Source organism: Ursus maritimus, unplaced genomic scaffold, assembly GCF_017311325.1.
Source record: "Ursus maritimus isolate PB19 unplaced genomic scaffold, ASM1731132v1 scaffold_27, whole genome shotgun sequence".
NCBI lineage: Eukaryota > Metazoa > Chordata > Mammalia > Carnivora > Ursidae > Ursus > Ursus maritimus.
The window spans coordinates 37993765-38017352 of record NW_024425230.1 but is presented as its reverse complement, the minus strand read 5'-3'; the positions used below and the strand labels follow the sequence as shown (position 1 = coordinate 38017352).

At 47.3% G+C, this 23588-nt stretch overlaps 1 protein-coding gene and 1 pseudogene across 1 annotated transcript in view; both read left to right on the top strand.

Moving 5' to 3' along the window:
* Positions 1–23283, top strand: part of ANKDD1A (ankyrin repeat and death domain containing 1A) — a 43202-nt gene extending 19919 nt beyond the window's left edge. Inside the window, exons 9-15 of the mRNA XM_040643112.1 lie at positions 688–786; positions 11734–11832; positions 13783–13881; positions 14900–14995; positions 17431–17635; positions 20094–20225; positions 21136–23283. Coding sequence (XP_040499046.1) covers positions 688–786; positions 11734–11832; positions 13783–13881; positions 14900–14995; positions 17431–17635; positions 20094–20225; positions 21136–21197 — 792 coding nt within the window. The 3' untranslated portion in view covers positions 21198–23283. The remainder of the gene's footprint in view (positions 1–687; positions 787–11733; positions 11833–13782; positions 13882–14899; positions 14996–17430; positions 17636–20093; positions 20226–21135) is intronic.
* LOC103679084 lies at positions 6143–8619 on the top strand (annotated as a pseudogene).
* Positions 23284–23588: the final 305 nt, after the last annotated feature.

The following is a 23588-nucleotide window of genomic DNA, read 5'->3' as shown; positions in this document are numbered from 1 at the left end:
TGGACGCCCCCAGCCCTCGCAGGGTCTCTGAACTGGGGGCTAACCCAAAGTGATGACATTTCCCGTTGGGAGGCCAACTGGTTCCCACTCACCCTGTGCACGCAGTTCAGACAGGGCTTTGGGAGGGTGACCAGCTCATTCATCCCAGTTTGCCCCATACTGTGCTGGTGTTAAAACTGAAAGTCCTGGGGAGCAGTCTGGGCAGTCTGGGACAGCTGGTCACCTAGAGGGGTCTGCCTGGTAGAGTGAGGGGGTATCTCATGTGAGATTGTTGTTTGGCCGGGGGTGGGCTCAGAGGGAAGGTGGGCACTTAGAAGGCCCATCAGAATGCAGCCTTGCCCTGGCGCTGCCCGGCTCGTGCCCAGACGTGCTGCGACCAGCTGCGGCGGGGCAGTGTGTGCCAGGTGGGGTTTGCTCTGTGCTGGCAAGTCTTATTTGCTCCCCTCCCCTCCTTGAAAACCTCAGAGTATACTTTGCGTGTCTTTACTAGCCTAGGAATTGTGCAGGCTTTGATGTATGTTCTGGAGTTTGCGACAGGAGACAAGGAAAAGCCAGGACCACAGTGAACTCCTTTTACTAGACACCAGGCCTGGCCAAGGCATCGATTTCTCCAGCCTCAGGGTTCGAGGGGGTAATAGTCCTGGGCGTAATGGAATAACGATCCCAATCATGCCCGTTTCCCTCTAGAAAAAACAGAGCTGCCTCCACTACGCAGTCCTCGGTGGTTCTGAGGACGTGGCCCGGCCCCTCATCCATGCAGGAGGCTACACCAACGTGGCTGATCATGTAAGTGTGGGGGCCTGGGTTGAAGGGGGTCCCCACTGCAGTCTCCACGACCTCTCTGATGAAGCACAGCAGGGAGAGACGGGTGCTTTGGGCCCCTGGGGTTGGAATGAGGGCCAGGGCTGGGGGACCTGGAAGCTAGCGTGAGGGAGGGTCACATAAGCTTCTAGCTAGAACAGGCTTAGCAAACAAGCTGCATTTCCTCCCAAAGGAATTATTCGCTCGTGTTCTCCACTCATGTATCCATTGGGACTTAGTGACGGTCTTTTGTATTACAGATCTAGCCTCTTGGTTGCTCACTGTTTCTTGTTACACGGTGTGGTACATTCACAGGCGACAGTATATCCTTGTGGTTAAGACACGGACTTTGTCGGACAACCTGGCTTTGAGGCCTGGCACTCCTGTTCACAAACTGAGTGACCTTGGGCAAGTTGCTTTGACCTCCCTGGGCCTTTGTTTCTTTATCTGTAGGTGCTGTTTTTATTCCCGTTATGTAAATGAGGAGCTCTCTGTTGTTTAGCATGGAAAGAGGTCATTTGTTTTTGTTTGTTTGTTTAAGAGGTCGTTTCTTAAATAAGCACTGTATTTTAAAATTATCGTAAGAACAATATAGCACAGTTCATCGGAATATAGAGAAAAAAGGCATCCCTAATCCCAGCACCCTAGTAAGGTGTGAGCAATGACTTTTCTTTATGGCCTTCCAGTCGTCTTCATATGTGTAGCAGCACCTCCAGCTAGAAAGAATCCGGGCTAAGGCAGCATTCTGGAAAGGGGGATGCTTTTTTGTTTTTAACCATCAAGACATCAGAATTTTTTGTTGTTGTTTTTGGTTTTGTTTTTTTTTTTTAGGTTTTATTCATTCATCTGACAGAGAGAGAGCACAAGCTGGGGAGCAGGAGAGGGAGAAGCAGGCTCCCCACTGAGCAGGGAGCCTGATGTGGGGCTCGATCCTAGGACGCTGGGATCATGACCTGAGCCGAAGGCAGACGCTTAACCGACTGAGCCACCCAGGCGCCCCTAGACATCAGAATTTTGATTTGAGTCCAGTGGAGACTATCCAGCAAAGGGATCAACTGTTGCTAGCTTTTCTAACAACCATTTTTGATGCCAGATGTGGTTCGGTTGAGTACATCACACTTAACAGTTCCTCAACTATTGAGTATTGAAGTTGTTTCTGACTTTGCCAGGATAAATAATGACTTATGAACATCATTAGGGCTTGTAACTTTGTATTTCTTTTGCATTATATATGACTTCTCCAAACAGGATTTCTGGGTCAGGTGGTAAAAACATTTCTGTGGTTCTTCCTGTAAGTTGTTAAATCCTTTCCAGAAAGGTCAGATCCCATAGCCCCCAGTAATTTATGAGTGACCTTTCATCAGTATTAGGTATTAACATTTTCTATGACTTTTATAATTAAATGATTCTGTCAGAATGGCTAACGTCAAAACCATAAGGAACAAGTGTTGGTGAGGATGTGGAGAAAAAGGAACCCCTGTGCACTGTTGGTGGGAATGCAAACTGGTGCAGCCACTCTGGGAAACAGCATGGAGGGCCCTCAAAAAATTAAAAATAGAAGTACCCTATGATCTGGTAATTGCACTACTGGGTATTTACCTGAAAAATACAAAAACACTAATGTTTATTGAAGCATTATTTATAATAGCCAAACTGTGAAAGCAGCCCAAGCGTCCACTGACAGATAAATGGATAAAGAAGATGTGGTATATATATTTAATGGAATATTATTCAGCCATATCTTGCCATTTGCAACAACATGGATGGAGCTAGAATGTATAACGCTAATGAAATCAGTCAGAGAAAGACAAATACCATATGATCTCAGTCATATGTGGAATTTATGAGCCAAAACAAATGAGCAAAGAAAAAAAAAGAGAGAGAGGTAAGCCAGAAGCAGACTCTTAGCTCTAGAGAACCAACTGATGGTTACCGGCGGGGAGCTGGGTAGAGGGCTGGGTGAAATAGGTGATGGGGATTAAAGAGTACGCTTATCATGACGAAAAATTAAATTAAATTAAAAAATCAGTGTAAGATTTAGATTAATCACTGTAGGAGTATAAACTAATTGGAGATATTAAAATGATTTTAATATTTAATCTTCTATAGCAACATGATATATCTCTGTGTATAGTCAAATAATAATTTAAACCCACCAACAAAGTTGAACTTAAAACATTTTTAAAGGAATAAAACATAAAAGGAAGTTTGGAAAACAGGATCATCCGTATTTCTCCTATCCTGGCACAGATATTCTTTCTTTACTCTCAGTATTTTTTTAAAAAGTTGCTTACTTTGGTATAGAACTATTCTACATATATAATTTTGCGTCCAGATAACGGGAGCATTTCCGTGGTGCCACACAGCTACCGACGGCGACATGTGGTCTGATAAACAGAGGCACCATGACTTATTAGCCTCCTCAGCTGTGCTGGAGCGTCAGGTTGACCTGCCAATACAGGTAGCACAGCTGCATGCGTACGACTGCTTTTCTTTTTTTGGAAAGATTCTCAGAAATAGCGAATTTGAGGTCAAATACTGTGAGCCTCTTTCTAGCTCTTGCTGTGTAAGCCGAACCACTTCCTAAAAGTCTCGTGCCCGTCTGTAGAACCGCTAGCAGCGTCCGGACTGCGAGTTTCCTGGTCCTCTCACCCGAAGTGCTTATTAGGCTTTACATTTTCTCCCAATTAATAAAGGCCCCGGGGGCACCTGGCTGGCTCAGTCGGAAGAGCCTGGAACTCTATCTCAGGGTCGTGAGTTTGAGCCCCACGCTGGGTGTAGGGATTATGCAATAAAATAAACTTTAAAAAATAAATACTCAAACATCCCTCATTGTCTCCATTTACACCCTTTTAATTATTATTGAAAGTGAACATTTTTCCATTTGTAGTGAATTTGCCCATTTACATATAGGGATCTAATTTGATTTTTAAATTAGTTTGCATGGATTCTATATGTAATATGGATCAGCCTTCTGCCTCCAATGTTGACAGCACAGATTTCTTGCTGTAAGCTGTTTTCCATTTCATTTGGGCTAGGTTTGCCCCTATTGATTTATTTATACTATTTTTACTTGTTATATTTACACTTTCTAAATAATGAAAAGGAATCTGCTGGTAGTAACGGTGTCAAAAGACACAGACCTAAAGAGTGAAGGTCCTAACAAGTCAAATCTGATGATTTTTTTCCTTTGCTTTTTCTTATATTGCTTCTATGCCTGGAAAATGAATCTCCTTGCTCATAGCTTCAAAATAATTTGTTCTCTTCTAATTTTTTCATAAGCTGATTTTTAAAGATTTATTTACTTATCTATCATTTCTTTCTTTATTTTTAAGTAATCTCTACACCCCATATGGGGCTTGAACTCACAACCCCAAGATCAAGAGTTGCACGCTCTTCTGCCTGAGCCAGACAAGCACCGCTCCATAAATTGATTTTTTAAAAGCCAACTTTTAAAAATCAGATTTTAAATATCTGTGGTATCAAATAGGGATCAATGTGTATTTTTCCCTCCAAAATTACTAACTAGTTATCTCAACACCTCTTATTGAATAAGACTCCCTTTTGTGACATATCTTATATAAGTGTTTACTTAAATTAAATTTAATGGACTGTTACAATGAACTGTTTCCTGTAGGGGCTTCGTGCTTTTCCTGCCCCAGTTGCGGGCTGATTCAATCACACAGCCCCCATCCCTAATATCTCTTCATCAGGGGCGTCCTCTGTTCACTCTTCTCAACGAGGAGACACTCCCATCTGTTCCCTCATCTCTGATAACTTCCTACCCCTGATGGGATTTGCTTTCTTCTTAGCATTTGGCACAACTGGTAGGTTAAGTTGTTTCTTGTGTTTATTGTCAGTTTTCCCCAATAGAATGCAAACTCTTTGCTGATGCTGTTGCTGATGATGGAGGCTCTGTCTGTTCTAACAGTCCACTGCTGGATCCTCAGGGCCTAGAACAGTACTTTGCACACAGTGGACACTGAATACATACTCACTGAATGAATGAATACCAGCTAAACCCTCACCAACTTCAGCTACCCCTCTCTGCTGGTCCAGGAGGTACCAGTGCTCTGCTGGCTGGGTGTCTTTGGCTGCCTCTGGTATGGATGCCCCCTCCCACTGATGTGAAGCAGTGGAGCCAATACTCTGAGCGAATGCCTACAGCATGGGGCACGTTCCTGTCTCTCTCTCTTTTAGGGATGCCCTGCCCTCCTTTGTCCTTTCAGATTGCTGCAAGATGTGGCTCATACGTGTAATAAAAACAGGTTTTTTTATCTATTTATCTTTTTTAAAGTGAGCTCTACACCCAATGTGGGGCTCGAACTCACGATTCCAAGATCAAGATTCGCATGCTCTACTGTCTGAGCCAGCCAGGTGTCCCTATTTATCTTTTTTTTTCCCCCTTAAACAATTGAAGTTCAATATAGCTAAGAACACTCTGAAAGAGAAAAGTGGGGTGGGGGAATTGTCCTAAATCCACATACCATAAAAGACTGATAAACTCGATTATATAAAAAATAAAAACATTTTGCCTGGCAAAAGAGACTATAAGCCAAGTCAAAAGGTAAATGACAAACTAGATCCAAAGATAAAGGACTGAGTCTTTCTCATATATAAGAGTTTGTGCAAATTATTACAACGTAAAAAATAACCCAAGAGAAAGATGGCCAAAGGGTACGAACAGACATTTGATAGAAAAGAAATACAGATGACTCTTAAAAGAAATGTGAATTGATGCGACCTGGACATATGATTCTTCACTCATCAGATTTGTACAAATCCCAAAGTTTTGTCAAACGTGTTGGCAAAGCTGTGGGGAAGTAGGCATCATCATATGTTACCAGAGCCAGTATAAACTGGTACAATCCATACAACAGAGCAATTTTCACAATGTGTATAACAAAGTGCAAATGCATGGGCCCTCTGACCAAGCAAATCTACTTCTAGGAATCATATGGTATTTGTCTTTCTCTGATGGACTTATTTCGCTTAATATTCTCTAGCTCCATCCACGCCATTGCGGAGACGAGATTTCATTCATCTATCTATCTATCTATCTATCTATCTATCTATCTATCTATCTATAGCACATCATCACATCTTTATCCATTCATCAATTGATGGACACGGGCTGCTTCCATAATTTGGCTATTGTAGAAAATGCTGCTATAAACATCAGGGTGCATGTATCCCTTTGAATTAGTGTTTTGTATACTTTGGGTAAATACCGAGTAGTGCGATGGCTGGGTTGTAGGGTAGTTCTAGTTTTAACTTTTTAAGGAACCTCCATACAGTTTTCCACAGTGGCTGCACCAGTTTGCCTTCCCACCAACAATGCAAGAGAGTTCCAAATTGGGGAAGTTTTTAAACAAATACACTTCTATGAATAGATCTCAATACTGTAGTTACGTGAAAAAAATAAGATGCACTTTCTCCACCAAAAGGTACCAGGGCTCTTGGAGAAATGACTGCTTCTAGGACTGGGGTGGGAAATATATAGGAGGAATCCGGAGTGTCTTGCAGTTGCAGAAAGTAAAGAAGTGCTCCGTAAGAACCCCGTGCTGTACACAAGTACTAGAATGGCCGAAAGCCGAAACACTGACAGCACCGAATACTGATGAGGCTGTGGAGCAGCAGGAACTCGTGTTCATTACGCTGGGAATGCAAAATGGTACAGCCACTGCGGAAGACAGTTGCACGGTTTCTTACAAACTAAATCTACTCTTGAAGTCTGTGTGCAAGATGGCAGAGAACAGTGTGCACGCCATCTCTTCTGTGGCTGTGACCAGTGCTCTGCCCATCACCCAGAAGCTAGAGCCACACATTGCGGTTGCCAATACCTATGCTTGTAAGGGGCTAGACAGGATTGAGGAGGATTGAGGATTGGGGAGAAACTGCCTTTTCTGAATCAGCCAACGAACCAGCCAACAAACCAGGTTGTTACCAATGGCAGAGGTGATATGACCAGGGCAAAAGATGCTGTGACAACTACTGTGACCGGGGCCAAGGATTCCATGGCCGGCGCCATCACTGGAGTAATGGACAAGACCAAAGGAGCAGTGACTGGCAGTGTGGAGAAGACCAAGACTGTGGTCAATGGCAGCACTAACACAGTCTTGGGAGGTCAGATGATGCAGCTGGTGATCAGCGGAGGAGAAAATGCGCTCACCAAATCAGAGCTGCTGGTGGGTCAGTACCTCCCACTCACGGAGAAAGAACTAGAAAAAGAAGCAAAAAAAGTAGAAGAGTTTGATACGGTTCAGAAGCCAAGTTATTACATTAGACTGGGATCCCTGTCTACCAAGCTCCGCTCACGTGTCTACCAGCAAGCTCTCAGCGGGGTGAAAGAAGCCAAGCAAAAAAGCCAAGAGACCATTTCTCAGCTCCATCCCACTGTTAATCTGATCGAATTTGCCAGGAAGAATGTGCAGAGTGCCAACTGGAAAAGTCAATGTGCTCAGGATAAGTTCTCTCTCTCCCAGGTGGAGTGGAAGAGAAGCGTTGGCCATGATGGTACAGAAGAATCCCACTGTGCTGGCACTTTGAGTCCCGTCCTCTTGCGATTGCCCACAACCTGACTCAGCAACTCCAGACCACGTGCCACACCCTGCCGTCCAGTATCCCAGGGTTACCACAGAACCTCCAAGATCAGGCCAGTCCCTTGGGTGCCATCGACTCAGGGTTCCACCATGCTGCCTCCTTCAAGGAAGTGTCTGACGGCCTCCTCACTTCCCGCAAGGGGCAGCTGCAGAAAATGAAGGAGTCTTTAGATGATATGATGGCTTATCTTGTTAACTACATGCCTCTCAGCGGCTGGTAGGCCCCTTTTACCTGCAGCTGACTGAGTCTCAGAACGCTGAGGACCAAGGTGCACAGGGGGGGCACGAGCAGTCAGGAGGCCCAGCAGCCTGAGCGCAGAACAGGTTAAAGTTGTCCTTGTCCCCAGAACGGGGAGCAGCCAGCTGGAGGAGACTTTCTGGGATGTTGAAACTAACCTGCTAGACAGCTCGGAACTGGGGAAGCAGCCAGCTAGAGAAAAGGTCCTCAGTTGTAGTCATTTCTAGCTGGATTAAGAGCTTTGAAATTTTGGCATTAGTAGAAGCGTTCAGTTGTTTACCTGGAGGTAAGAAAACAATGATGGATTGGTCAGAGCCTAGCCGGGACTCCCAGAAAGTTCCCGTGCATTTATGGTCTCATGCTGTTATCACTGTTGCTGTTTGTTTGTACTGAATAAAAGCACCGTTATGTGGGCTCTGGTGTGGGCTGGTGTCTGCTCCCGTCTGCTCTGGGCAGGCTGCATCTCACTGGTTTGTCTCACAAAGCATGTCTGTACAACTTTTTCTAAAAATTTTTTCGTGAAGAAATGCGCCCTATGAATTCAAAAAAATTCACTGCAGAATAGATAAAAAACCACCTCAAAGCTCTACAGTAAAAAAAAAAAATTAGAAAATGGACAAAACACCTGCATGGACATTTCACTGAAGAGCATATACAGACGGCAGAGAAGCGTATGAAAAGACGCTCAGCATCATGAGCCCTTAGGGCAGCGCAAGTGAAAACCACGAAGAGATATCACTACACACCTATCAGAATGATGAAAATAAAAAATAGTGACGACACCAAATGTTGGCAAGGATGTGGAGAAACTGGATCACTCTTACGTTGCTGGTGAGAATGTAAAATGGTACAACCGCTCTGGAAAACAGCTTCGGAGTTATTCGTAAAACTAAGCATGTAATTACCCTGTGACCCAGCAATTGCACGCTTGGCCTTTCTCCCCAGAGAAGTGAAAACATCCGTTCACACAAAAACCTGTACGTGAATTTTCATAGCACCTTTTTTTTTTTAAAGATTTTATTTATTTATTTATTTGACAGAGAGAGAGAGAGAGAGACAGCCAGCGAGAGAGGGAACACAAGCAGGGGGAGTGGGAGAGGAAGAAGCAGACTCCCAGCGGAGGAGGGAGCCCAGTGTGGGGCTCGATCCCAGGACCCTGGGATCACGCCCTGGGCCGAAGGCAGACGCTTAACGACTGAGCCACCCAGGTGCCCCTTCATAGCACCTTTATTCATAACAGGCCAAACTCGGAAACAACCCAGATGTCCTTCGAAACGTGAACGGTCAGAGAAACTGTGGTACGTCCAAATCCCACAACTCAGCAATGAGAAGCCGCCACTGGTGTGTGCAACCACTTGGGTGAATCTCAAGGGAGTTATGCTGAGTGAAAAAAGCCAGTCTGTAAAGTTATATATTGTATGGTTCTGCTTATATAACATTCTCAAAATGACACAATAGAGACGGAAAACAGATTAGTGTTTGCTGGGGGTTAGGGATGGGGACATGGGGCAGAGGAGGGAGTTACGAAAGAACAGCACAAGGGACCCTCCTGAGGGAACCGTCCTGTATCTTGATACACGAGCACGCACATGTGATAAAATGGCATGGAACTAAACACACACGTGTACAAATGACGACACATGAAGCTGGGCGGCTCGGAATAAGATCGTGGATGTTATCAGAGTCATTATCCTGCTTGGGATATTGTACCAGGGTTTTTTTGGTTTAAGATTTATTTATTTATTTTATTAGAGAGAGAGGTCAAGTGAGCGAGGGAGAGGGACAGAGGGAAAGGGAGAGAGAGAAACAGACTCCACCCTGAGCATGGAGCCCAACTTGGGGCTCGATCCCAGGCCCCTGAAATCATGACCTGAACTGAAACCAAGAGCTGGCCTCTTCACCGACCGAGGCACCCAGGAGCCCCTGTACCAGGGTTTTGTAAGTTGTTACCACTGGAGGGAAGTGGGTAAAGGATACACCAGAGCTCTCTGCATTATTTTTTAACTGCATGTGAGTCTATAATTATCTCAAAACAAAACTTTAAGGTTCTTCTTTAAAAAAAAAGTCAAACATCTCTGGAAGGATACACATAATAGCAATGATCAAGATTACCAGTGGGGGGCGCCTCGGTGGCTCCGTCGGTTAAGTGTCTGCCTTTGGCTCAGGTCCTGATCTCAGGGTCCTGGGATCGAGTCCCACATCTGCCCCCCCTGCTTAGCAGGGGGCCTGCTTCTCCCTCTGCCTGTGGCTCCCCCTGCTCATTCTCTCTCTGACAAATAAACAAATAAAATCTTAAGAAAAAAAGAAAAAAGATCCCCAGTGGGATTTAGAAGTGGGGGTATGAGCAGATGGGTGATGGTGGAAGAAGGCTTTTCACTGGCTACCTTGTGTACTTTTTGGTTCTTTTGGTTTTTATAAATAAAATGTAAAACAACTAAAGCCACACTTGCTGTCTTTCCGCTCCCCTTTCTGACCACATGCCCCCAGATGAGTTTCCAGGACGACCGAGGCTAGATCCAGCACGCATTGGCTTATTTTACCTCCATAGCCTGCTGCTTCCTGGAAAGCCGGTCCTCAGAGCTCTGACAAGTTTCCTGGCTCACCTGAGTCGTGCTTTTGAGCCGGTTTCCGTCTCCGCCCGTTCACTGGCACAGCACACCTTTCCCTGGCCGGATCCTGGCTTCACCGTCGTCCGACAATGATCCCAGGACACTGTTGAAATTCTTAGGGTAGTTTTACCTGGGTTTAAAAAATTTTTTTTCTAGTTGTGTTTTAGAATCCTTTTTGGCATTTATTGAAGTTTGGGTTTGGGATTACATTAAACTTGTAAATAATATAAGAGAAAATGGTCATCTTTATAATACTGTTTCACTGGGAGCATGAACTCTTGCCATTTCTTTGTCTTCTTTTCCATCCCTCAGTGATGTTATATGGCTTTTAGTTTGCCTTCGATATGTCCATTAAAATTCTACTCTTCATACTTTATATTTTTGGCTGTCATGAAGAGGATATCTTTTTAAAAATATGTCATTTCTTGTAGGCATTCAAAACAGGAATGCTATTGACGTGGGTTTTATCTTCTATATGACTTTGAATTAATTGTACTGGGTTTCTTTGGTGGGGGTACTACTTTTTTTAACCTGTCTAGATATATAATCACATTGTCTACAAATAAATCTACAAGAAGTTTAAATCTTCTTTTCCAATATCAATAAACCTTTTTATTTATTTATTTTTTAAACTTTCTGGCCTAAACTACAATAGACGTTGGTCGTAGACATTTTTGTCATTGTGTGTGTTCTGTAATCTTTATACTCAATATGAGAGTGTTTTTCGATTTTATTGGCTTTGTACTATTCCCTATGTGTGTGTCACTATATCACCAAGTGAGAAGATGATGTGTCATTATCTCCACTTTGTTATGTGGCCAGGAGGGGGGCGGGCACAGGGGACCATTGACAAAGGTGTCTTCCAGGCTTGCACGAGGCCTTGGGTATGTGTTGGTCTTGTGAGGTCACTGTTCAGGTCCTGGCTGACCCTCATTCATTCTTTTCATGCATGAACAGTAATCAGGCACCTACCTAGGTGCTCGGGGGAGAAAGTCCCAATAACACAAGATTCCTGTTAGTTCTGGGGCAAGTCACTTACGTCTTCTGAACCCAGTGTTCCTGTTTGTAAGATGAAAATACTAATAACACCATTCCTATACACGTTTCCTAGGTTCGTGTGTGGATTCAATGAGATATTAGAGAATTTTTAAGTGTCGCTAGAGGGGACCTTAGGAAACACCACTTGTTAGATGAAGAGTAGCAGAGAAAGGAAATGACTTGCCCACAGTCACGTAGTGAGTTCCTGGGATAGCAAGGTCTCAAACTTGGGTCTTTCAGGCGCCCACCCACCTTGAGGATGCAGAAACGCCAGGGTTTCAGCCTTCCTCGAGCCACCATGTCCTCTGGAGCAAGAAGGGCCGAACCTAGAAGCAGCATATCTATATATCCCTCCCTACGTCCATCCCCCAGCACCAGCCGAGCAACCTGTGCTGGGCAGTCCTGGGAGGGACCCAGTGAGTCATCCATATGGCTCCTCCCGCAGCAGGGCGCCTCCCCTCTGCACCTGGCTGTGAAACATAACTTCCCCGCCTTGGTCCAGCTCCTCATCGACCCTGGCAGTGATCTGGATGCCACCGACAATGTGAGTGGTTGCAGAAACCATCTGGGCCCCAGGGAGCCTTTGGGCACCCTCCCAGGCTGGCAGGGCTTGGCTGCGATCTCCTAGCACGGCTCAGAGTTGAGAAATTCCTTTTTTAACTTGTAAAAAAGTTGTGTGAATGTTTGTTGAAGGTAACGTCATTTTATCCACCATTCCTATATTTTGAATATCTTGGTGGTTTCCAAGTTGTTGCCATGGTCCGGATAAAATTGCAGGAAACATCTTCCTACGTTCCACCATGTCCTTTCGTTGATTTTTTTTTTTCCTTTGGGAAAATTCCCGGGACGGGGTGAGTCGGGCAGTCTTGTGTCACAAGAGGCCTCTGAGACCTGAAGTTGTGCTCAGTCAGGAGTCCTTTTAATGCCCCATCCCCGCAGTCCTCCCCCTGACCAAGTAGTCCTCAGTGCCTCACCTACAACCACGAGCGGTGGAAAGCAACTCGGCACGATACAGCAACGCCTTCAAAACGATCAGTGTCTGGGCTTCAGTGAATTGAGCCTCAAGAAATACGTTAAACGCTCACGCACAAAGACATTTACTGCTTATCAATCTTCAATTTGGAAATGGCCCGAATACTGAATAACAGAGAAGTGATCAGGTAGGTTATGGGCTAGACGTAGACTACTATGGAGCTGTTAAAAATGGTGTCCGTCAGCGTTTATAATATTGGGCGTGTTGTTCAAAATCATTAGCCATCAGGGAAATTCAAATCAAAACCACACTGAGATACCACCTCACGCCAGTTAGAATGGCAAAAATGGACAAGGCAAGAAACAACAATTGCTGGAGAGGATGTGGAGAAAGGGGATCCCTCCTACATTGTTGGTGGGAATGCAAGTTGGTACAGCCACTCTGGAAAACAGTGTGGAGGTCCCTTAAAAAGTTAAAAATTGAGCTACCCTATGACCCAGCCATTGCACTACTGGGTGTTTACCCCAAAGATACAGACGTAGTGAAGAGAAGGGCCATATGCACCCCAATGTTCATAGCAGCAATGTCCACAATAGCTAAATCGTGGAAGGAGCCGAGATGCCCTTCAACAGATGACTGGATTAAGAAGATGTGGTCCATATATACAATGGAATATTACTCAGCTATCAGAAAGAACGAATTCTCAACATTTGCTGCAACACGGACGGCACTGGAGGAGATAATGCTAAGTGAAATAAGTCAAGCAGAGAAAGACAACTATCATATGATTTCTCTCATCTATGGAACATAAGAACTAGGAAGATCGGTAGAGGAAGAAAGGGATAAAGAAGGGGGGGTAATCAGAAGGGGGAATGAAACATGAGAGACTATGGACTATGAGAAACAAACTGAGGGCCTCAGAGGGGAGGGTGTGGGGGAATGGGATAGACCGGTGATGGGTAGTAAGGAGGGCACGTATTGCATGGTGCCCTGGGTGTTATATGCAAGTAATGAATCATCGAGCCTTACATCGGAAACCGGGGATGTACTGTATGGTGACTAACATAATATAATAAAAAATCATTAATTAAAAAAAAAGTCCATAGCACAATGCCATTTATGTAGGTTAAACACACAAACATGGTATGTTCAAAAAAAAATATTGGGCGTGTTGGGTAGAAACATGGATGCAAAATATATATATGGGATGATGTCATGTAAAACCAACAAACCGAAAGCATTCTAAAGACTAGAAGAAATATATTGGGATCGTTGCAGAGGTTGTCTTCCTGAGCTAGCAAGTGGTATTTTTTCCTTTGTTCTTTCTGCTTTTTTGTTTTTGCGAAGTTTTCTCTGGTATTGGGTTTATGACTAAACCCAGCTTACTCTCTCCCGTAACTTCTTAGAGAAACTTGTTAAGGCCCAGTTAGGAGTGTACCTGCCTTGCACCTGTCCTGGCTTTGAGCCTTGGGCCACTTGTACATGCTTTTCTACTCCCCTATCCCCTTGGCTTCTTCCCAGAGGCAGCAGACGCCCCTGCACCTTGCTGCTGAGCACGCCAGGCAGGACATAGCGGAGATGGTCCTCGTCGCAGGGATTAACTTAAGCCTGAGAGACAAGGTACGTGTGCTCCCACTCAGCCTCCTTTCACGCTTTCATGGCTCGCTCTTTGCCAGAGACGCTACTAATGCCTCCTGCTCTCAGACTGTTCGAGGCTTCCCATCCTTCATATGCTAGCTCACATGCAGCCTCCACCAGGAACCCTTCCTGCTCCTCCATCACCTTCCCCTTCCTCCTCTGAGGTCCTTCAGGACTTGGCCTGCCCTTCTGCCGGTCTAGAACTGTGAGGGGGTTGTCTTCTGTGTCATGGTGCCTCAGACTTAGAGCTCCTGAGTCGCCAGGTGGGGAGGGGGAGAAGGAGCAGAGGGCTGGCACATCACCGGTCCACAGCTCCCTACGTGTGGGACAGGGGCGGGGAAGCTTCCTGGCTCTTGTGCCTCTGGGCTGGCTACTCCCTCAGGTGGCGGGAGGTTCCAGATGAGCTGAGGACTTGGTATAAGGACAAGGAGGTCACAGGCTCCGGAAGGGAAGGGGCTTGCACGGGTGGCCCAGTCCTTGGGAAGGTGTGGGGAAGAGTCGGGGCAGGAATAGGCCCTGAGGGAGGGGCTCCCTGCCTTGAGCTGGGCCTCAGGGCCGCTGGCCAGGTGTGAGGAGGAGCTTCCCAACTCGCTGCTCCTGCCCCGGGACGGAGGCCCGCCCGGTGCGGGAGGCCTGGAGCAAAGGGCCTGGGTGGGGCGGGCAGACGTGACCTCATGAACCCAGTCCCCTGCCCTGGGATCTGATTTCATCTGAGAAGCGGGCCAGGTGCCCCATATTTCACAGGTGATGTTGAGTTATGCAGGCTGAGTTTCATAGGCTCTAAGACTTTCTAAACAAGAGGCGGTTGCTGGAATTAGTGCCTCATTCCACCTGTGCCTTCCACGCGTCTCGTCATGCCCAGAAAACCTTTCTGCTCTGCAGGGTAGACTACTGGAAACCGTTTTCTTGGGGCAGGAACGTTTGCAGCCGATGCTAGAGGCCACCCCACACCCCTCCTGTAGCAACGCTGGCTTCCCTTCGTCTTATTTCTTCCTTGCAGCAAGGGAAGACTGCCCTGGCGGTGGCCGCTCGCAGCAACCACATCAGCCTGGTGGACATGATCATAAAGGCTGACCGCCTCCGCGCGTGGGAGAAGGTACTGACACCCTGCACAAGGTCTGTCCGTGTTGCAGAGGGAGCGGCCTTGGCTCGAGGTGGGGCCGGCTTTGAACCCCAGCCCTGACCAATTCATCCCCCCCCCGCCCCCCAGTTTCCAAAGAGGTTGTCTACCTACCACCAGGGTTGTCTGTGAGCATCTGGAGATGAGTGAGCACCCAAACCGCACTGAAACAAGGCAGACCGGGGTCCACGCCCGTGTGGAGTTAGTGCTGGGTGCTGTTAGAGCTCCTGGGTGACGGGTGCATGGGCGCACGCCTGCGTGCATGAACAGAGAGATGGCAACTTGGTTTCAGCTCACTGCCATCTCCAGGTGATTGCAATTGCTGCTTGGGGTGTTGTATTCAGGCAACTTTCCGAGCCCAGAAGGAAAGTGTGCTGGGATTGATTAGAGATGTTTGCTGAGGAATTGCGGAAGAAGAGTAGCAGGTTTAAGGCCGTGCTGTTGCAGTCGTCAGCAAATGGGGCTCAGGTGGGAGGTTTTTTTTTATGTCTTTGTGGTTGTTTTTATACATAGAAAATAATTTTTGCATCTATTTTAAAAATTAAGAATTTATTACAAATTTTTAAACCTAGTTTTCCTTGGAGCGTGTGGATGGCTCAGTCGGTTCAGTGTCTGCCTTCGGCTCAGCTCATGGTCTCAGGGTCCTGGGATGGAGCTGTGCGTGCACTCCCTGCTCAGCGGGGGCGTCTGCTTCTCCCTCTCCCTCTGCCCCTGTTCATGCTCTCTCTCTCTCAAATAAAATTTTAAAAAACCCACCTAGTTTTCTTTAAACTTTTAAATTCATTTTATAAATCTTATTCCACTTATACAACTCCTTTATTTTAGGAATCTTAGGAATTTCCACCTTCAAGGAAGGTTTCTGATTAATGTTTGGACCCGTGTTTAAACTTAAACTATCTTCAACATTTTAAACTGAATGATTAAATTTAATAGATTTTTTTTAAAGCACTTCAAATGCTTCTCAAATTTTTTAGAGAGGAAGGTGGGGGCAGAGGGAGAAGAAGAGAGAGAATCCCAAGCAGGTCACGGGGCTCAATCCCACAACCCTGAGATCATGACCTGAGCCCAAGTCAAGAGTCAGACACTTAACCAACTGAGCCACCCAGGTGCCCCTAAATTCTTAAATTATCCTAGTAAATCCAGTAAATTAAACCCATAAAGTAAATCTCAAATCTTAAACATTCCAATATTGTTTGCAAAATTAGTAAGCTTCTCTTCTGCCACTCAAAAAAATCACTTTTTCAAAATCAATTTAATAACAAATTTCAATAGGAATCATAAGATACTCTCACAGACATGCTGGGTTCTCAGAAACATTACAGCCCCTTTGCCTACGACAGATTACTCCTAAATGTACCCCTAAAATATTAATACCAAGGGTTTGATGAATTGATTCATCTCTGTGCTTAATTCTAACACCTCAGACTTGAAAAGTTCTCAACGCTAAGGCCGCGGGGCAGTTAGAATCACAAACCTCCCTCCCACCCCCAGGCCAATTAATTCAGAATCTCCGGTGTGGGGACCAAGCACCGGTAGTTTTGTTTTTTTAAAGATCGTATTTTTTAAATTAATCGCTACACCCAGCGTGGGGCTCAAACTCACACCCCCAAGGTCAAGAGTCTCGTGCTCTGCCGACCGAGCCAGCCAGGCGCGCCAAGCACTGGGGTTCTTAAAGCTCCCAGGTGATCCCAGTGTACAGATGCAGCTGAGAACACTGCTCTGAGGACCCTCCCCAGGTGGGAGCCGGTCTCCTGGTCATCACGTCCCAGGTGATTGGCCAGACGCTGTTGACCAGGATGTAAGATTTGTAGCCGCAGACGCTGGAACTCACCCACGCTTTTTTAACAACCGGAGCTCACCGGAGCTTTTTTTTAACAACCAGAACTCTGTATCCACATCCTTTAGAGGGGTTTGCTTAGGCTTTTGTGGGTTTAACTTATACTCTCACCTAATTCTTTTGTAACTTCTCATTTTCTCCCCTGCTTTACAGAGAAAGAATTCTGTAACCCCGCCTTCACTACTTGTTGGGATTCAGCAAATCTAGTTAGTGCCTGATCCTTGGCTTGACTGGTGTCAGCCAGAGTGCGGAGCCCTTCCGAGGGTACTTGTGCCGTTAAGAACACAGAGGAAAGAGAGGAACTGGGAAGGCTTCCTGGAAGAAGTGGCATTGGGGTTTGACTGTGGCATTGGGGTTGAGGGACAGGCAGGTGAGAGAAGGAATTCTGGATGGAGGAACAGTGTGAGCTGCTGGGGTTCCAGAAGTCAAAGCAAGACACAGAGTGAGAAACCAGAGTAGCAGACACGAAGCCCCAGGCCTGGGACGCCTGCCAGAGTCCCGTCCGGACTCCCAAGGGAAAGCCTGGCAGGGATTTCCCTCAGGTGCAGCTGCACTTTTGGAATCTGCTCCCCAGGATCACCTCTTGCGCAGGGACCCCAGGGATCCTTCTGGAAAGAACGTGACCTTTAAGCAGGACCGTCAGCAGGAAAGGCAGCAGTTCTACTCTGTGCTGTGGCGACTGGCTTCCAGGGACCTGCGGCCTCACGAGTGGAAGAAGCTCGCATATTGCTGGGATTTCACCGAGGCCCACGTCCACGCCATTGAGCAGCAGTGGACAGGTACCCCCCTGCCTCTCCCCACACCAGAGCGACCAGTGGGCGGAGGGGTGGGGGCACTGTGTATTAGGTTTTCTGTGTTTCTGGAGGGAAAGCCTTTGCAACCCACAGCCTGACTACAGCAAGCCACATGCCATTGCCAACATCCCACGTGCCTCTCCATCCTCCCAGGCCTTTGCTCAAGCCGTGCCCTCTGCCTCTCCCTCCCCATTGACCTGTGAACTTCACATTCTTCGTGAATTAGCCCAAGCTGATACCCATCATTCACACACCAAACTAAAGGCACTCCCTATAAAAAGAAGAGGACCAGCTATTGCCACCATTATTTAATATCTGCTTGAAATGTTGGCTCGGGGCGCTTGGGTGGCTCAGTCGATTAAGCGTCTGCCTTCAGCTCAGGTCATGGTCCCGGGGTCCTGGGATCTGGGATTAAGCCCGGAGTTGGCTCCCTGCTCAGCTGGGAATATGCTTTTCCCTCTCCCTCTGCCCCTCCCCCCATGCTCTCTTGCTCTTGCTCTCTTTCCTCTCAAACAAAATTTAAAAAAAAATGTTGCCCCTGGTACTAAGGCAGAAAACAGAAACAGAAATAAGGACTGTAAATATTGGAAGAGAGAGATTTATTAACTTCAGATACTATGATCTTATACACAGGAGTCCAGAAGAATCAACTGAAAAACTCAAAATAATTCAGTGAAATGGCTAAATGTGATAAAATATACAGACACCCTGATATTCCTATGTACCATCAATAAGTGGGGAAAATATATAGAAGTAGTTTTGAAAAGCTATTCCTTTTGCAGTAATTTCTAACAAATATGAATGGCATATGAGTAAAACAATAAAAATTAGTTCAACTATAAAAAAAGACTTGGGTAGGTGGAATGACATTCTGTATTCCTGGTTAGAAAGTCTCAGGTAGACATCAATTTTCCCAAACTAGTTTAAAATTTTTATTTTTTCAAAAAAATTTATGTATTTTAGAGACAGAACTAGTGGCCCCAACATGGGGCTTGATCCCTCAATCCCAAGATCATGGCCCCAAGATCATGACGCTGAGATCACGACCTGAGCCGAAACCAAGAGTTGGATGCTTAACTGGTTGAGCCACCCAGGTGCCCCTGATTCAGTTTTAATCAAATCAAAATAGGTTTTTGAAACTTGACTAAAGGATTCTAGAGTTCACTTGAAAGAATAAAGAGGGAACGTTTATTTAAAGATTTTATTTACTTGAGAAAGAGAGCACGTGTGAGAGAGCACAAGAGAGAGCATGAGCTGGGGTTGGGGTGCAGAGGGGAAGGGAGAAGCAGACTCCCCGCTGAGCAGGGAGCCTGATGCAGGACCAGATCCCAGGACCCCGACCATAACCTGAGCTGAAGGCAGACGCTTAACCGACTGAGCCACCCAGGCGCCCCAAAGAGGGAATGTTTAAATGAATATTCTAGGGGAAAGCGAGGAAGATCTAACCCAACCAGACAACCTTTTATGTAAGCGCAAATCATTAGCATAGAGAGATAGCGGACAGAAAAATATGCACACCAATTAGTGGAATAGAGCAGGGAGTCCAAACGGAACCTCTGTCAGGTAAGAACTTTCAGAGAGGGAAAAGGAGCACGGGTAAATTATGGGGCTGGGGGCAAGGGCTAGTGCATAAGTGGGCCCAATGACACTGCTATGCCAAGGGCAGCACCGTGAGGAAGGGCCTGCTCTGGGCCAGAAATTCCGAGGACGCAGTACAGGGCCTGACCTGGCCCCAGTGGCTGGGAGAGCAGACCGACCTCGCCACAGGCTGTAGTAACCCGCTCACCCCCTGCTCCCACTCTGGAATGTGGGCAGTTATTTTCAAACACGGCTGTATGTTGGAATCACCCGGGAACCCTTAACACCGCTCAGTGCCCAGGCTGCGCCCAGACCCGAGTGGGTCGGAATCTCTGGGGAGGGGAATGGGACCCAGGCGTCAGTGTTCTTTTGGAAGGCTACCCCAGGTTTCCAGTGAGCACTTACATCTGAGAACCACTGGCGCAGGGGAAAGAACATAGCCACCCCTGTCGTGCACGAAGCCGGGATTCTCGTCGGTAAAACAGGACCTCTAGTGGGCAAGGCACAGATTACTGAGCAGCCCCAGATGGAGGGAACCGTCCTGTGCGGCGTGGGATCACGAGTGCCGTGAGCGACACCAGCAGGATGCATGGTGGATGCTCAGGAGAAAGCCTGGGGCTGGGGAAGTTCTAGAGTCCCCAACACAAAACCTGCCCCCAGCCCATCCGAGCCCGTCCCTCTCCTCCTCTCCCCATCTCTGGGCTGAGCTCCACTGGAGCTTGGGGAAGAGCCTGGTGGGGCCCTTGGCGCTCTCCCACCTGGACAGGTGCAGGGGTGATCCAGGGCAGCACAGACACCTGCTTAAAGCGGCTGTGCCTCGGTGGGCTCGGTTGGCTCCTTCTCTTTCTCCCCTCATGGTCCTCAGGCACCAAGAGCTACCAGGAGCACGGCCACCGGATGCTGCTCATTTGGCTGCATGGCGTGGCCACAGCCGGTGAGAACCCCAGCAAAGCGCTGTTCGAGGGCCTCGTGGCCATTGGCAGGAGGGACCTGGCTGGTAAGTGTCCCCTGCTCAGGGCAGCACCGGGCCCCCCTGGAATGTGACAGAGCCCCCGAAGATTTGCTCAGACCACAGTGCTGTGGTACCCACTCTGAACCTTCCAGATTCCTGGTCCGAGCCTTGTGTACTGGAATTCAGGCAGAGCCCTGGGCAAACCAGTGCCTCCTGGCCGCCGTTTCCCATCCGTGCCGTGAGGGTGCTGGCTCGGATGATGCTTGCCACCCTCATGGCCGTGAAGCCACCAACGCTATCATCTCTTCCTCTCTGGCCCTCTGTACTTTGCTTTTTTTCTTTTTGGAATGAGGCTGGAACAGCCTGCAGACTTCTTTTCCACAAACAGTAAGACCTATGGGCCAGAACTGGCTTAATAGGAGTTGAACCAGTTCAGTCTGGTCAAATAAATAAAATTTCTGAGGCTATCACAACCTTTTGAGTCTATCCATTCCAAAAGCCTGGTTTGAGATTCTGAGCACCCTGTGGAACCATCAGGCAAGTGAGACAAAAGGTTCAGTACTAATCCCTCATTAAAAACAAAACGAGCTCCTGATGAAAGAGCCTTAAATACCGTAATGTCACTGGCGTGGTGCATTATGGGGCAACCTCCGGACGGGGTATGAGGCGGTCAGCAGTAGTCACGAAGACCCAACGGTGAAAACATGGCCCGCATGTCCTCGAGAGGAGAAAGGAGAGCCCCTGTGTGGTGGGGAATTCCCAGCTGCCTCAGGCAAGGTGGGAAAACAGTCATTTCGGGGAGGAGGAATTAGGGATGACTTTTTTCTTTTTCCAAAATGTTCTTAAATATCTATCTTCTTTTAGCACAAACACCGGCAGGCAATTAAAACATAAAACCAGCCCCGTGAGGCAGAGCTTAGGCAACAGGAAGCAATAGCATTCTTCTCTCTTGCAGAAAGCATCAGGAAGAAAGCAAATGCTGACCCGAGGGCCCCCAGCAGGTGCACGGCCATGTAACCAGAGAGGCCAGACCTCCAAGGGCATGGGGCCTCAGAATGGCAGCCACTGAACAGAAGAGGACCACCACTTAAGGGCTTTTAAAAAAATCACCGTTAACAGACCTCCAGCTGCTTGTACTGAAACTGGCAGCCACGCGGGAGCAGCAGGCCCGGCTTGTCATCTCTTTCACGCGCGCTGGTCCGGGGGCCGGTTCGGGTTTCGCAGGTAATGCCTTCCCACAGGTAGGGTCTTTTACAGCTCTCGGAGCGTCACAGCAGTCCCCTGAGATCCAACGGGCATCTTTTCAGAGAAGACACTGAGGCCCAGGATGGATAAAGCAGCTCTGCAGCTGATGAGGTCAGGTGCCAAACCCCGCATTCCTGTCTCTCCAACCGCCACTTGCGCAACGGACGGCCCTTCACTCGTTCACTGGCTTTTGATGAACGCTGCGCTTATGGCAAGCTCTGTTTCTGTCCCCAAGCTTATTTGTATGCTGTGACACGGTTCCAGGAGGCACATACTCTTTTTTTCCTCTCGTTTTAGGATTTTTAAATTTTAAATTCTTATTTTGAAATCCTTTCCGACTTAACAAAAAACATTGCAGAACCAGTACAAAGAATTTCTGAATACACTTGACAATACCGCTTCCCCAGATATGAACATCTTACATAATCACAGCATGATTTTCAAAACCAGGAAGTCAACACTGATACCGTACTCTTAACTCCTCTTCAGACCGTATTCCGATTTCATCAGTTGACACTTTCGTGTCTTTTTCTGGACCAGGATCCAGTCCAGGGTCACCCCTTACATTTAACTGGCATTCTTAGTTTTACTAGCCCCACACAGAGGGTCACCTCTCCAGAGCATCACTATCTGACCGAACTTTCTGTGGTGTTGGGAATGTTCCAGATCTGTGCTATCCAGTATGTTTACCCCTAGCCACCCGTGGCTGCTGGGTACTGGAAGTGTGGCTTGTGGGACCGAGGAACCGAATTTGTAGTTTTTTAATTGTTAGAAATTTAAATAGGCATCTGTGGCAAGTGGCAAGCATGTTGGGCGGCTCGGCATGTTGGAGCTTAGCTTTCAGGCGCCAGGCCAGCCCAGGCTCAGCTGCAGTGGTGAGAGCGTGGCTCCGGGACGATGCGACTCTGGAAGCCATGGTTTCGTGGATGTGGAGAATATCTGCGCAAGATAATAGCCTGGAAGTTCTGCCTCCAAGCTCTAATCGGAGCTCTCCTGCATGTGGCACAGCTTGCTGTGGCCAGTTTGCGAGCCCACATCTTAGAAATACTCCCCACGGAGTTACCCGCTGGGCCTGTGTCCTGGGAGGGAGACAGACAGTTAGCGCTGAAAGGGGCTTCAGCCGCCACACAGGGCCGGGGGGAGCTCACAGTGGTACAGTCCTCTGAAAGGCCGCTGCCGTTCTATCTGCCCAAGTTACAAATGCCTTTGCCCTCTGACCCAGCAATCCCACCCGGAGGAATTTATCCTGCAGATAAGCCTGCAGACAGGCTACTAAGACAGTGCAGATTAATGTGGTGGGAGCCGTGCCGTGCAGAGGGGCGCGTGGGAGCTCTGTGCTGTCTGCTCGGGGCTGTTTTGTTTAACTGTTCCTATTAATAACGTTTAGAAACCACCCAGAACTTATGAAAAGAAAGAAAAGGAGGCTTTGAAACCAACCTGTTTTACAGGCAGTAACCTGAAGGCCTGAGGCCTCAGCGTTCACAGCCAGATTCAGACCCCCCCAGTGCAGCACGCAGACCTCCATGCCCTGCCTCTGCATATGCTGTGGTTTGGGGGTTTTATTTTGTTTTTTGTTTTCTTAAGTAGGCTCCAGGCTTACTGTGGGGCTTGAACTCATGACCCTGAGATCAAGACCTGGGCTGAGACCAAGAGTCGGACGCTCAACTGAGCCACCCAGGCGCCCCTGCATGTGCTTTGTTGAGGGGAAGAAGCTTCTCTTCCATTTATTCCATTTAGGAAATGTATTTTGTACCACACGGGACTTAGACCATTTATTTGGATGAATTCTGCGAAGTGAATCTTGCATTTTTTTTGAGACAAAACAAGTTCTTAAATAAAATTGAAACGTTGAAACTCATCTTTCACATTCAGTATTTGTTTCTTTTGTTGAGACGTAGGGCAAAATTTCAAGTCAGACAAGCTGTCGTGGATTGGTTCTGTGTAACCACACCACTCACCGCCACCACCAGTCAATATTTACTGTCTTCTGTGCCAGGCAGTCTGCTGGGAGCCGGGGTGCAGAGCCGAGTAGCCGCAGTTCCTGCCCTCTGGAAGCCTGTGATGTTGGGGGGTGGAGGAGCTGGGACACCAGTAAGGTACTATCATGTGATTGGTGCTACGATGGGTGTGTACAGAGAACTATGGGATTTTGTTCTTCCTTGC